General features: G+C 37.4%; 1 protein-coding gene and 1 non-coding gene across 2 annotated transcripts; one reads left to right on the forward strand and one right to left on the reverse strand.

Annotated features, from left to right (window-relative positions):
- Nucleotides 1-661: 661 nt before the first annotated feature.
- TRNAV-AAC (transfer RNA valine (anticodon AAC)) lies at nucleotides 662-734 on the reverse strand. Its single transcript has one exon. It is a non-coding gene; the product is annotated as a tRNA-Val (tRNA).
- Nucleotides 735-7,391: 6,657 nt separating this feature from the next.
- On the forward strand, nucleotides 7,392-9,523 carry LOC141390413 (NACHT, LRR and PYD domains-containing protein 3). The gene is made up of 6 exons (XM_073963323.1): nucleotides 7,392-7,824; nucleotides 7,926-8,348; nucleotides 8,442-8,619; nucleotides 8,793-8,989; nucleotides 9,051-9,301; nucleotides 9,360-9,523. The coding sequence occupies exons 1-6, from the start codon at nucleotides 7,428-7,430 to the stop codon at nucleotides 9,498-9,500; spliced, it is 1,587 nt and encodes a 528-aa protein (XP_073819424.1). The 5' UTR covers nucleotides 7,392-7,427; the 3' UTR covers nucleotides 9,501-9,523.
- The last annotated feature ends 5,626 nt before the right edge of the window (nucleotides 9,524-15,149 follow it).

The raw sequence follows: 15,149 nt of genomic DNA on the forward strand, positions 1-15,149 counted from the left end.
TATGTACGTGCCCCTTTTGTATCCACCTTAAAAATTCTAAAAAAAAACAGGATTATGGTCCTCCTCCTGAAATCTTTAAGACATCCACTTTATTTGTCCTCGCTAAGTCCTCATAATTTTTTTTATAAAAAATTCAAGTGTATTGTATTGTTTGGGTCCCTTTAACATCTTCTATAAATGCACTTTGTTTGTCCTCTTCGGGTTTGACAATAATCTTTAATAAATCTACATTCATTGTCGTCTTTGAATCCTCCAATAATCTTTAAGAATACCAAGTGTATTGCCGTTTTTAGGTTCTCTTAAAAATTTAAAACAGAAAATTCACATTTATTGTTGACCTCAGTAGTGCGATTCTCTAACTCATTTTTTGAGTTACCGACAAAAATCGTTAACATTAATATGCTTATAATTTCGGTAATTAACGATGATCTTCGGTAAGTTAGCGACGAATAAGAAGTAGTCGTAAAGTTTTACCTATTGTAAGAGTGCTGTAAACTTTTATTTACACTTTTCATTCATAATTTTGCGTTTTAATTTTACCGATATTTGTCGGTAACTCAAAAAAAGAGTTGGAGAATCCACTACAGATCTATAAAAAAGCTCATGCGGTGCAATTCAATTCCGTTTAGAAGATTCTGCTCATTAAAACATAATTATCAACTGTTTCCGCCCGGGATTGAACCGGGGGCCTTCCGCGTGTTAGGCGGATGTGATAACCACTACACCACGGAAACATATAGTAGACCCGGGCACACTAATTTATTTCTCATTTGAAAACCCACTATGTAAATTTATTTTTATAGGGTTGTTTGTTCCACTTCCGCTAACGAAAATCTATTTTAAAAATAATAATGAAATTATTTTAAAATAAAATTTTACTTCGCTTAACACTTTCGCAGCGTATTTTTGTGGTGTTGTGACCTCTGATAAGCGCTGCCAAAAAATAAGTTTTTCATTGTTGTCTTTATTGTTGTTGTAGTAATCGCATGGGGGCATCTAAACAAATTAAATGCTCGTATTTTAATGTAATTAGATTGACGCTGCCGAGAAGTTCAGCATCTTAACCCTCTTAAAACCATTAGCCAAAGTGGAAAAAAAGACTGGGCAAATACCAATTATTCTGCTTATTGTTGTTATGTTTGTTACATTTATTCTCCACCCATGTCTCCACCGCATTTGATCCCTTTTGGCGAAATTTAGAAGTTTTGTGTATTTTCTGCTACTGCTACTCTTTAATAGGAAAGAGCAAGAAAAACAAAACAAACTTTATTTTGGGAAAAATTGGGGCACAGTGGGTTGGGATGTTAGGGATTTTATGGAGATGATTCAACAAATGTCTTAATAAGTCCTTTGGCTATTTTTATAAGGTTATATGGGTAACAAATAAAGACCTATAAAAGATGTATTGATGGCCTTCAGACCTGTAGGAGATCTTGACTACCTGCCGAAGCTGTTTTGTCGCTTGAAGGTGGGCTTGTTACGGATTTTTTTTTTTTAATTTTTTAAATGTCAATCTTAGATATAGTTTATCTATCGTACACTCCCATTATATGGATATTATTCAAAATTGTTCTCTCATACCCCACTGTGTCTTTCTCGCCAAGAAGGACATTAGAAAAACAAAACAAGGAAACAAAAACAAACCATAAAAGAGTAAAAGTGTTGCGCCAACAAAAACAACAACCGTAAAAACACTAAAAAAACTTTGCCATGACAAAATGCTTAGACAGCAGGTTGTGGCGCTCCGATGCTTTTTAGTGTAACTTTTTTCTCAAGGCGCCAAATTCCTTTGGGATTGCTTCAAGGTCTTATATGGAAGGTTAAATTAGGGGGAAGGGGGGATTTATCCATTATAAAGGATACTTAAGCTAATATTTTCTCAACATTTGTTTTTTTTCCATTCTTCATGTTACGCACTTGTGTAAGTTTGTTGTGTAGAAGTAAAAAGAAAGGTTCAGCGCAAAAGATAATGAAAATGCCTGTAGGGATTTTAAAGTTTTTTTGGTTATTTTTTGTTGGTGGTGTTGTTGTTTTTAGAGGTTTAATGGAAGAGTATTTTGTTTAATTGTTAACATTTTGTTGACATATTTGTCAAGGAATGTTAAGGATTTTTAATAAGTTAAAGAAACAGAAAACAGAAATGGAGAATAGAGTACAGAGGACCCAGAGAACCCAGCCTTATTTGGGTGGCAGATTTTTTTGAATTTCGTATATTAAAAGAAAGAGCACACAAAAGAGAGCAAATGTTTTGATTTGTTTTTGTTTTGCAGCATGCATGCATACAACCTTACTAACACACTGTCAAAATATGCCAATATTCAGCATTTTGTGTGCCCTCTTCTTGGTCGGCAGTGCTCTAGATGGACATTTATGCATGGAGGACTCCTTTAGTAGATTCTATCTACATTGAATGTGTCCTAAAAAGTTCACATTCTGTCGGTATTCAGTATAAATAATACCTCTCTAGAAGGACTTATATTTATATACGCCCTCTTTAGGAGGACTTCTACCTAGAGAAGCCCCCTTTACGAGGATTTTTCTGTATAGAAGGCCCCTTAGAAGGACTTCTAAGCATGGAAGACCCCTTTAGGAGGACTAATATCTAGAGAAGCCTCATTTGGGGTGACTTCTATGTATAAAATACCCATTTAGGTGGGCATCTATTTATTGAAGACCACTAAAGGGATCTCTATCTAGAGAAAACCCATTTGTTCCTCATTTTGAGGGGGACTTTTATCAAAAGAACACCCCTTTAGGAGAACTTTTATCTAGAGAGCACCCTTTGAAGCCAACTTTTATCAAAAGAAGACCTCTGTTGGAGGATTTTTACGTATGGAAGGTCCCTTAAAGAGGACGTCCGTGCATGGAAGAACCCTTTAGGAAACTTATATCGAGAGATTGTCCTTTTAGGAGAAAGCCTAAGTGTAGAAGACCGCTTTAGTAGGGTTTCTATGTATATTCTATACCCCTTCTATCAGTAGAAGACCCCTCTAGGAGGACTTCTATCTAGAGAAGACCCCTTTAGGTGGACTTCCATCAATATAAGACACCTTTAGTAGGACTTCTTTCAATAGAAGATTCCTTAAGGAGAACTTCTAACTTGAGAAGACCCCTTTAGGCTTACTTCTATCTGCAGAAGACCCCTTCAAGAGAACTTCTTTGTAAAGGAAACCCCTTCAGCTGGACTTATATCTGTAGAAGATCCCTTTAGGTGGACTTCTATCAATAAAATACCTCTTTTGGAGGACTTTGTCTATATAGGTCCCCTTAGGAGGACTTCCATCTATAAAATACCCCTTTAGGAGGACTTCTATCTACAGAAGACTCCTTTAGGAGGACTTCTATCTAAAGAAGACCGCCTTAGGTTGACTACCATCAATAAAAGTCACCTTTAGGTCGAATTCTTTCAATAGTAGTTTCCTTAAAGATAACTTCTAACTACAGAAGACCCCTTTAGGTTTACTTCTGTCTATAGAAGACCCCTTCAGGAGAACTTCTTTGTAAAGCAGACTCCTTCAGGAGAAATTATATCAGTAGAAGAACCCTATAGGTGGACTTCTATATGTAGAAGACGCCTTCAGGAGAACTTCTTTGTAAAGGAACCCCTTCAGCAGGACTTATATCTTTAGAAGATCACTTTGGGTGCACTTCTATCAATAAAATACCTCTTTTGGAGAACTTTGTCTATAGAGGTCCCCTTAGGAGGACTTCCATCTATAAAATACCCCATTAGGAGGACTTATATATATATATATAGAAGACTCCTTTGGGAGGACTTCTATCTATAAAAATACCCCTTTAGGAGGACTTATGTATATCTAGAGAAGACCCCCTTAGGTGTATTGCCATCAATATAAGACACCTTTAGGACGACTTCTTTCAATAGAAAATTCCTTAAAGAGGACTTCTAAATAGATAAGACCCCTTTAGGTTGACTTCTATCTGTAGAAGACCCCTTCAGGAGAACTTCTTTGTAAAGGAGACCCCTTTAGGAGAACTTATATCTTTAGAAGACCCCTTTAGGTGGACTTCTATCTGTAGAAGACGCCTTCAGGAGAACATCTTTGTAAAGGAACCCCCTTCAGCAGCTCTTATATCTGTAGAAAACCTCATTAGGTGGACTTCTATCAATAAAATACCTCTTTTGGAGGACTTTGTCTATAGAGGTCCCTTTAGGAGGACTTCCATATATAAAAGACCCCTTTAGGAGGACTTCTATCTACAGAAGACTCCGTTAGGAGGACTTCTATCTACAAAATACTCCTTTAGGAGGAATCCTTTAGTATGACTTCTATCTATAAAATACCCCTTTAGGAGGACTTCTATCTAGAGAAGATCCCTTTAGTGGGACTTCAATCTGAAGAAGACCTCTTTGGGATGGCTTTTTTCAACATAAAACCACTTTAGGAGGACTTCTATCAATAGAGGACTTCTTTAGGAGGACTTCTATCTTGAGAAGACCCCCTTAGGTGGACTGCCATCACTATAAGACACCTTTAGGAGGACTTTTTTCAATAGAAGATTCCTTAAAGAGGACTTCTAACTAACCCCTTTGTGATGACTTCTATCTGTAGAAGACTCCTTCAGGAGAACTTCGTTGTAAAGGAAACCCCTTCAGGAGAACTTATATCTGCAGATGACCCCTTTAGGTGGGCTTCTATCTGTAGAAGACGCCTTCAGGAGAACTTCTTTGTTAAGGAAACCCCTTCAGCAGGACTTATATCTGTAGAAGACCCCTTTAGGTGGACTTCTATCAATAAAATACTTCTTTTGGATGACTTTGTCTATAGAGGTCCCCTTAGGAGGACTTCCATCTATAAAAGATCCCTTTAGGAAGACTTCTATCTACATAAGACTCCTTTAGGAGGACTTCTATGTATAAAATACCCATTTAGGGGGACTTCTATCTTGAGAAGACCCCCTTAGGTGGACTGCCATCAATATAAGATACCTTTAGGAGGACTTCTTTCAATAGAAGATTCCTTAAAGATGACTTCTAACTAACCCCTTTAGGATGACTTCTATCTGTAGAAGACGCCTTCAGGAGAACATCTTTGTAAAGGAAACCCCTTCAGCAGGACTTATATCTGTAGAAGACCCCTTTGGGTGGACTTCTATCTATAAAATACCCCTTTGGGAGGACTTCTATCTAGAGAAGATTTCTTTAGTAGGACTTCAATCTGAAGAAGACCTCTTTGCGATGACTTTTATCAACATAAAACCACTTTAGGATGACTTCTATCAATAGAGGACCCCTATAGGAGGACTTCTATCTAGAGAAGACCACCTTAGGTGGATTGCCATCAATATAAGACACCTTTAGGACGACTTCTTTCAATAGAAGATTCCTTAAAGAGGACTTCTAACTAGAGAAGACCCCTTTAGGTTGACTTCTATCTGTAGAAGACCCCTTCAGGAGAACTTCTTTGTAAAGTAAACCCCTTCAGCAGGACTTATATCTGAAGAAGACCCCTTTGGGTGGACTTCTATCAATAAAATACCTCTTTTGGAGGACTTTGTCTATAGAGGTCCTCTTAGGAGGACTTCCATCTATAAAAGACCCATTTAGGAGGACTTCTTTCAATAGAAGATTCCTTAAAGAGAACTTCTAACTAGGGAAGACTCTTTAGGTTGACTTCTATCTGTAGAATGTCCCTTCAGGAGAGCTTCTTTGTAAAGGAGACCCCTTCAGAAGGACTTCTATCTATAGAAGACGCCTTCAGGAGAAATTATATGAGTAGAAGACCCCTGTAGGACTATTTCTATCTGTAGAAGACCCCTTCAGGAGGACTTCAGTGTAGATAAGATCCTTGTAGGAAGACCCGTATAAATAGGAGCATCCGTTAGAAAGACTTCTACGTATAGAAGACCCCTTTTAGGAGAACTTCTATGTATAGAAGGCCCTTTATTAGGACTTCTATTTATAGAGGACCCTTTGGGAGGACTTCTATGTATAGAAGAGCCTGTTAGAAAGACTTATATCTGTAGAAGACCCCTTTAGAGGGCCTCCTATGTATAGAAGAATATCTTTGCAGGCTTTCTATGTATAGAATATCCCTTTAGGAGACCTTCTGCGTATAGAAGACCCTTGTGGAAGGCTTTCTATCTATAAAAGTCACCTTAGGAAGTATTCTATTCATATGTCTTCTATCAAAGAAGTCACTTCCAGGATGTCTTCTATCCAAAAGGAAATATATAGAAGGACTTCTATCAGTGGAGTAGGTATTCTATCTACAGAATACACCATTCTTCTATCCAACGGACACTTCTTTGTAGGATCTTTCTTCTATTCATAGAAGACCGCTTTAGAAGATCTTCAATCCAATAAGTAGAAGACTTCTTTAAGAAGTCTGATGATTACTCTTCCAGAGATCTTCTATCTAGAAGACGTCTTTACAAGGTATTCTATCTATAGAAGACACCTTCAGGAGGCCTTTAATCTTTGGAAGAACGTCGTCTTCTATATGTGGAAGACCTCACCTATGAGCTTTTCCATTCATAGAAGACACTTTTAGGAGGGTTTCTGTCCATTGGAGACATTTTTTGGTGGTCTTCTTTAGGATTTATTCTTCCTATAGAAGATCCCTTTAGATAGTATTCTCACTATAGAAGATCCTTTCGAAAGTCTTCTATATACCACTTGGGAGGTATAATATACATAGAGTATCGCTTGACGAAGCCCGTTATTTTCGGTTGACCATAGAAGACACCTTTATAAAATCTTCTATCTCTAGAAGACGGCTCTGGAAAGTTTTCAACCCAAGAAGTCGCCTTCAGGACGTCTTTTATCCATGAATACTCATTTAGGAAGACTTCTTTTCATGGAAGACACCTTTAGGAGATCTTCTATCCATAGCAAACTCCTTTCGATTGTCTTTTATGCTAGAAGATACCTTTGGGAGGTTTGGTATATATAGAAGATCACCTTAGAAGGTCTTCTATCTAATATGAAGATAGTTAAGATCCCTGAACTGGGCGTATATATGTAGAAGAATCCTTCCAATCCATAGAGGACCCCTTTTAAAAAGAGTTCTATATATAACAGACATTTGCAGGAGGTCTTCTATGTATAGAAGACGTCTAAAGAAGGTCATCATGCTGTTAAATACCTCTTTAGGAGGTATTTTCTCTATAGATGAACCTCTTTAGGATCTAGGGAAGGCCCAAATAAGCATTATTCCATCTGTTGAAGATCTATAGAGGAAGTCTTCTATCTATGTAATAACCATTGAAGAAGTCTTCTTTCTACAGATGATCCCTTTCAGAGGTCCTTTATATGTAGAATACACTTTCAAGGGGTCTATCATCTGTTGAAGATCATGTCAGTAGGTCCATTAAGAAGGTCTTCTATATATGTGAAAGTCTATAGGAGGTTATTTACTATAGGCTATAATACTATAATATAGTCTAAAATAAACACCTTTGGCATGTCCCTGACAGCTGTGCTACTTTGTTGTGAGGAAGAAACCAAGTGCTTACTGTTTGTTACCTTGACAACCTGTTCGTTGTTTGTTGCTAAACCAACTGCTTCTTTTCCAAGTTGTATTCCAATATTTCAAAAAACAAATCAGTTTGAAGAAAAGTCCCTCCCAGGTAAATGCTTTGAGTCCGTCCCATTCATGGATTTTACTTATAATGAATTTCCAATATCTGTGGAACTCAACACCTTGAAAACCTACTTTGATTTGAAACAATGTAAACTGCCTAAATCTGTTGCAAAAACATTCAACGTCAATTACGATGATGGTGATGGTGTTTCGGATGTGTATCAACCCAAAAGTCTAAGACATTTGGTATTGGATTTTTTCCTGGAGAATTGGTGTGGTATGTGTCCTTCAAGGAGGGTGTTGATGCAATAAGACAAGCGTCAACTAATATTTATATCTTATTTATGTATTTTGAATTTCATTTCCTGTCGACACAAGACAATCCTATCTACACGGATATCCCCGAGCAAAAGGATCGCAACTACCTTCTAAGCAACTTGGATGTAAATTTACCGTTGAAGATTTTAAGCTTGCACATTCGTGATGATTTCTTTTGGCGTAAATGCTATCAACACCGTTGGAAGACACTCTACTATATGTCATACACTTACCCTTGTTATCCGCCACGGCCTGCTGCACCACTCACACTTTCATGTCCACGGCGAAAGGGTAAAAGCGTTACGACAAAAAAGCCATGGCTTAACATTTACATGGAGCGGCATTTACAGGAGTTTATTGAAAATCTACCAACAGCCGAATACGAACAGGAAAATATTCAGGCAAATGTATTGGACATTTGTGCGGCGTATATAAATCAATTGGAGATAAACTACTTGCAGCCCAGCATGGATGGTAATAATGGTAAGACAACAAAGAAGTTGTTTTCTGTCTTAAGGTTGACATCTGTCGTGTAGTTATATTTGCATGATGTTGTTGTTATTGTTGTTGTTTCAGATCACATTCCACTTGATTTCATATTGAGTAATCTGCCGGAATTGCGTACATTACGTCTGACATATTGTACCAAAACTATTGGAACACAATTCTATTTGGGCTGTAATACCATGTCACGCAGGGATGCTAACATTTTGGCCAAGGGCTTGGCTCAGTGTCATGAATTGGTGAATTTTTGGTGAGTTCAAGGGCCTTTTATAAGGACATAATCACGTGATAATCAACCAAAAGAAAACCCGTGTCTTCTAGTTTTTTCCACAGTTGCCACAAAAGAGGGTATGACTTTGGGAAAAACAAGGAGACACGGTTCATTTCTAACTTACCTTTCATCGTAACCCTCTTTTCCCTTAGTTTTCACAACACAAACTTGCAGCCATATCAATTGGGATTATTTGCTCATAGTTTGGACAAGGGTTGCCATCATCTGACGGCCTTATCTTTGGAACATTGTAGTCTGGGTGATGAGGGCATTCGCCAATTTTTGAGTGCCTGCAACAAGGAGTCGTTTGCTACCTTGAAATATTTGGATTTGACAAATAATAAAATATGTATGTAAGTTCGTCTATGACCCTTGGGATAACTTTAGAAAATTTAAATCTTTCTCTCTAGCCTCCAATGGTGCCTATATCCTGGCACGAGTAATCAAAAATCTCAACTTGGAGAAAATAAGTCTGCGTCTAAATCCAATTGGCAGTGATGGTGCTGCTGCCATTTTTGGCATTCTCGATTGCCTACCCATGAGAAATGTTGATATATCTGGCTGTTCCATAACGGATAGCATAACCTTGTTGTTTATTAATTTCCTCCGACATAATCGCAGCTTGTGGTATATCGATATGAGCAATAATGATTTGGGAATGGTGAGCTATTGCATATTCGAAAGAAAGAAGTTATAAAATTGGTGTTGTTTTTTTACAGAATTTTGGTAAGCAGTTGTTAAATTCCATTGGCAGTAATCGCTATTTGAAGGCTTTGGATCTGAGAAACACGGGCTTGACTCTGGAAATGTGTAACATGATTAAGGTTATATTGAAAAAGAATTTCAAGAATTGGGATTAATAAAGTGAGTTATGGTTTTATAACTAAGACCCTCTTAAGGCTTTTTATGTAGAGAATGGCACTTAAGGATATGGAGAAGACCTTAAGAATGTTTTGCGGAAGAAGAAAATGAAGAGCTCTTTAAAATGTATTCTGTGTTTAGAAGACCCCTTTAGAAGACCATTAGCGCCTTGTTTGTATGGAGGTCCTCTTTCGACCGTCTTTTGATGTATAGGAGACATCCTTTAATATGGAGAAGAGCTCTTAAACAGGTATTTTATATATAGAAGACCCGCTATAGTAAGCGTAGGCGCTCTATGTAAAGAATACCCCTTTAGGATGCTGTTTATGTTTAGAGGACCACGAGTAAAGAAAATCCTTATAGGAGCACTTTGAAGTATCGAATACCCCTTTAGGGAGTCTTCTATGAACATAAGACTATTTAAGAAAGTCTTCTGCATACAGAAGACCACTTAAATAGGTCTTCTATGTAAATAAGACCCCTTTACTAGATCTTCAGTGTAAAGACACACCTTTTATGAGGTCCTTTTAATAGAAGGTGTTCTATGTACCGAATTCAGCCCTTAGGAGATCTTCTATACATAGAAGATCCTTTTAGGAGGTCTTCTATACATAGAAGACGCCTTTTGGAGGTCTTCTATACATTGAAGAGCCCTTTCGGCAGTCTTCTATACATAGAATACCCTTTTAGGAGGTCTTCTAAATATAGAAGACCCCTTTCGGAGGTCTTCTAAATGTAGAAGATCCCTTTCGGAGGTCTTCTATACATAGAATACCCTTTTAGGAGGTCATCTAAATATAGAAGACCCCTTTCGGAGGCCTTATAAATGTAGAAGACCCCTTTCGAAGGTCTTCTATACATAGAAGATCCTTTTACTAGGTCTTCTAAATATAGAAGACCCCTTTCGGAGGTCTTCAATACATAGAATACCCTTTTAGGAGGTCTTCTAAATGTAAAAGACCCCTCTCGGAGGTCTTCTAAATGTAAAGGACCCCTTTCGGAGGTCTTCTAAATGTAGAATACACTTTTAGGAGGTCTTCTAAATATAGAAGACCCCTTTCGGAGGTCTTCTAAATATAGAAGACCCCTTTCAGAGGTCTTCTATACATAGAAGACCCTTTTAGGAGGTCTTCTAAATATAGAATTCCCCTTTCGGAGTTCTTCTATACATAGAATACCCTTTTAGAAGATCTTCTAAATGAAGAAGTCCCCTTCCGGAGGTCTTCTATATATAGAAGACCGTTTTAGGGGGTCTTCTAAATATAGAATACCCCTTTCGGAGTTCTTCTATACATAGAATACCCTTTTAGAAGGTCTTCTAAATGTAGAAGACCCCTTTCGGAGGTCTTCTATACATAGAAGACCCCTTTCGGAGGTCTTCTATATATAGAAGACCTCTTTCGGACGTCTTCTATACATAGAAGAACCCTTTCGGAGGTCTTCTATACATAGAAGACCCCTTTCGGAGGTCTTCTATACATAGAATACCCCTTTCGGAGGTCTTCTAAATATATAAGACCCCTTTCTATACTCAGAAGGCCCTTTTAGGAGGTCTTCTAAATATAGAAGACCCCTTTCGGAGGTATTTTATGTATAGCATATCTCTTTAGGAGGTCTTCTAAATATAGAACACCCCTTTAGGAGGTCTTTTATGAATAGAAGACCCCTTTCGGTGGTCTTCTATGAATAGAAGACCCCTTTCGGAGGTCTTCTAAACATAGAAGACCCCTTTCGGAGATCTTCTATGAATAGAAGACCCCTTTCGGAGGTCTTCTATATATAGAAGACCCTTTTAGGAGGTCTTCTAAATATATAAGACCCCTTTCTATACACAGAAGACCCTTTTAGGTGGTCTTCTAAATATAGAAGACCCCTTTCGGAGATCTTCTATGAATAAAAGACCCCTTTCGGAGATCTTCTATGAATAGAAGACCCCTTTCGGAGGTCTTCTAAATATAGAAGACCCCTTTCGGAGATCTTCTAAGAATAGAATCCCCTTTAGGAGATCTGCTAAATATAGAAGACCATTTTATGAGGTCTTTTAAGTGTAGAAGATCCCCTTTGTAAGACCTTTTAAGTATCGAAGATCCCTTTACCTTCTAAGTATCGAAGATCCCTTTAAGATAGGTCTCGTAAATGTGTTTTCGATACTTAAATATCTCTGTACTTATGAGCATATACATATATACGTAATGAGCATTATATACTCTATAGCGTAATATATCTCGCAAAGGGGTCTTCTGATTTCCTAAAAAGGGTCTTCTGTACTCAGAAGATCACGTAAGAAGGTCGCTAATACTAAAAAAAATCTCGTAAAGGACTATTCGATACTTAGGAAATCTAGTAAAATAGTCTTCAACATTTGGAAGATCTTGGAAAAGTGTCGTCAATATTAAGAAGATCTTGTAAAGGGTTCTTCCATACTTAGAAGACCACCTAAAGGGGTCTTCCGTACTTAGAAAATCTCCTAAATCAAATCAAATCAATCAGTCGTCAATATTAAGAAGACATTAGAAGACATCGTATGAGGGTCTTCTATAAGTTGTGGATCTCGTAAAAATGAATTCCATACATAGGAGATATCATAAGGGGGTCTCCTATTCAAAGGAGTTAAAGCTCTGCTATAAATAGGCTACAATTTCGTAAATATTTGCCTTTAATACGCAAAGGTCTGTTTCAACACTGTCCTCCCTTCCTATCAGTCTTGCTCTTCAATTACCTTTTTGTTTAAAAAAGTGTTGTCTTTATTACCACACAGAGTATAACTTATTTCCGTTTCCTGTAATAAGGCAGTATTCATAATAATTTCCTATCCCCCTCCCAATATCGCTTTGGTGGCAAACCATTTTTTAACAAATTTGTGATCTATAAAAATTGGAAATTGTCAATGTAATTTTTCCATTTTTTTCACAACAATATCCTTGCAAGGATATACACGTCATGGGTTGGCTGGTTGGTTGACAATGGCATCTTGCGGATGATTGTAAAAAATAAACATAAAAATAATTCATAATAAATTGCTTTACAGCAATAGAAAATAGCAAGACCCAGATACCCCCAACCATCCAAAACAAGTAATATTCACTACAAAATGGGAAGGCAATCTAGAGTTGGCTTTATGACATACAGGAAGACTGTGCGGTGTGTGGCTAGATGTTGTGTTTGTATTTATGGCCACGTTTCCTTAGAGGTGCATAATTTGGCCATAATAATGCTTGTCATGAAATTTGAGTATGGTTATTAATTTTTTCCCATACCCCTCCTAACAAATAATAATTTTCTTTGGAGAACAAGATTGGGGTATACCCTGCCAAAGACTCTAAGTTGCTGTTTATTTGCGGATATAAAACATCTCTCTTTTCACCATGGCCAACAACAAAGAATGAACAACTTAATCATGCTGCTGCTATTTTCACCAAAGTCATGTCAGCTGCCATAATCTCAACTTAATCCCAGATAAATTTGCCGCCAATACCGCCTCAACACCACAAAACACCTTCGCAGTTTTCTCTTCACTTGAGAAACCATAATCTGACTGGGTAACTGAAACTGAATTGACTTGAGAAGCTGCTTCTGCTGCTGAAGGAAACTTGTTCATTTCTTGTTCTTTTGTAACAACAACAACAACAAAAAGCTGTTGTACAAATAAACCACAGCATCCCTGATAAAGGTAAGAAATGTAAATAAATTTGTCTAAGTGGATGTGTGTGTGTGCGGTTTAGGGGAAAAGGAAAACAAACCAAGTCAATACTTTTTTGTTGATATCTCTGACATTGGGGAAATGTCAATTCAAATCTTCGACATTTATGAATTGCTTTGAATATCAATTGAAATCTTTAAAATGAAGGAAGAGTGCAAACTCCGTAAGAGAATGTTAAAATGGGGGAGGGTGGAATAATATTTAATGTAAATGAAGCCAGCGAAGGTAGGTATCTCAATATTATACTAGTTCCCAGCTCCCAATATCATCTGAATTAGGCCGATGTTACTTCAAGAGTAAACATTTTTATACATATAAGGCGCACTAAATCTTCAATAGATAATGGATCCCCTTAAGTGATATTCTCAAGTGATAAGACTTATTTATAGAATTAACGGGTAGAGGCCCCACCCCCTCAAAGGTACCACTATACACAGACAATCTGATAGAGGCATCTTAAAAACGTAGAAGAACTACTAAAGAAGTCTTCAATATCCAACAGACACCAAGAGGGACTTTCTTTACATCTAAGATATCTTAAGAGGGACCTCGGGCGATTAAGAGGGATTTCGATCCGATCTATACCTCCGAAAAAAGTTCCTTTAATTAGAAAAACCCGTGAAGTGGTCTTCTTAAAACGGTAGACTACCGCCTAAAGAGTTTTTCTATAAAGAGAAAGCTTCCTAAAAATATGTATATTCCATATATAGAAGACCCCCAAAATGGTACTTCTATACATAGTAGACCACCTAAAGGGGTCTTCTATACATAGAAGGCCTTCTAGGAAACTTAATAAAAAGTTCTTCTAGAAATGGTAAAAATGGTATATAAACCCCTTTATGAGATATTCTATGTATCGAAGACCCCTTTACGTGATCTTCTAAGTATGGAAGATCTCCTCGCGAAATCTGCTAAGTATCCGACGTCCCTTACAAGAGCTTCTAGGTATAGAAGACCCCTTTACGACGCCTTTTAAGTACAGAGGACCCCTTTGCGAGATAGTTTATGTATCGAATGCCCCTTTACGGGATTCCCTAAGTATCGAAGACCCCTTTACGAGATCTTCTAAGTATAGAAGTCACCTTTATTAGGAATTCTAAGTCTTGAAGACCCCGTTTACAAGATCTTTTAAGTATCAAGACTAGGCCGGGGCGATTTGTATGGAAGGAAAAAAGTGATAGTGGGCGACTGGAGTTTCTGATTCATTGGATTGTACTGAGCAAAAAGGTTAACTAGACCATATGTCTATGGTGAAAATCGAGCCCCCGCATTTTGAATTGAAATTGTTTTCAAGGATATTTTGGCCAAACCATATGTCAGAAACTTGACCTATCCTGCAAATTTCCTTTTGCGTTTTTAGTACACTCACCAAGAGCTTTCATCTCCAAAAGGAAATTTCCACCCACTGACTTTGAGTCAAATTTTGTAGCACAGTGTAATTTATCGATATTTTCCGAAAAATGTGCACATTCTCGGGGCCATAACTGCCTGAAGGAGCGTTCCAATGCTTTTGCTATGTACTAGAGAGTTCTTAATTATAATCAAGACCCCTTTACGGGATCTTCTTGGAATATAAAATCCCTTTATGAAACATTCTTAATATAGAAGACCCCTTTACGAGGTATTTTAAGTATAGAATACCCCTTTACGCGTTCTTCTACGATTTTGTATGTATAGATGACCCCTTTACGAATATGTATAGAAGACCCATTTACAAGCTCTTCCAAGTAAAGAAGATAACTTTTCGAGGTCTTCTATGCATAAAATACCACGCTACGTGGTCGTTTAAGAATAGGATACCACTTTAAAGCATCTTCTAAGTATATAAGACAATTTTGCCAGATTTTCTGAGTATAGAAAAACCTTTAAGATATTTTCTATGCACAGTAGATCCCTTTGGTTTTTGTGTGGCACTGTGTATTGTCTAGAATCTATGCTTTGCTACTGG

The sequence above is a fragment of the Musca autumnalis genome, unplaced genomic scaffold, assembly GCF_047663935.1.
Source record: "Musca autumnalis isolate F117 unplaced genomic scaffold, ASM4766393v1 scaffold_1, whole genome shotgun sequence".
NCBI lineage: Eukaryota > Metazoa > Arthropoda > Insecta > Diptera > Muscidae > Musca > Musca autumnalis.

Coding starts and splice junctions, on each gene's coding strand:
- LOC141390413 (XM_073963323.1), top strand. CDS start 7,428: ATGTCCCTGACAGCTGTGCTACTTTGTTGTGAGGAAGAAACCAAGTGC. Junction 8,620..8,792: donor CATGAATTGGTGAATTTTTG/GTGAGTTCAAGG, acceptor CTTTTCCCTTAG/TTTTCACAACACAAACTTGC. Junction 8,990..9,050: donor TTTGACAAATAATAAAATAT/GTATGTAAGTTC, acceptor CTTTCTCTCTAG/CCTCCAATGGTGCCTATATC.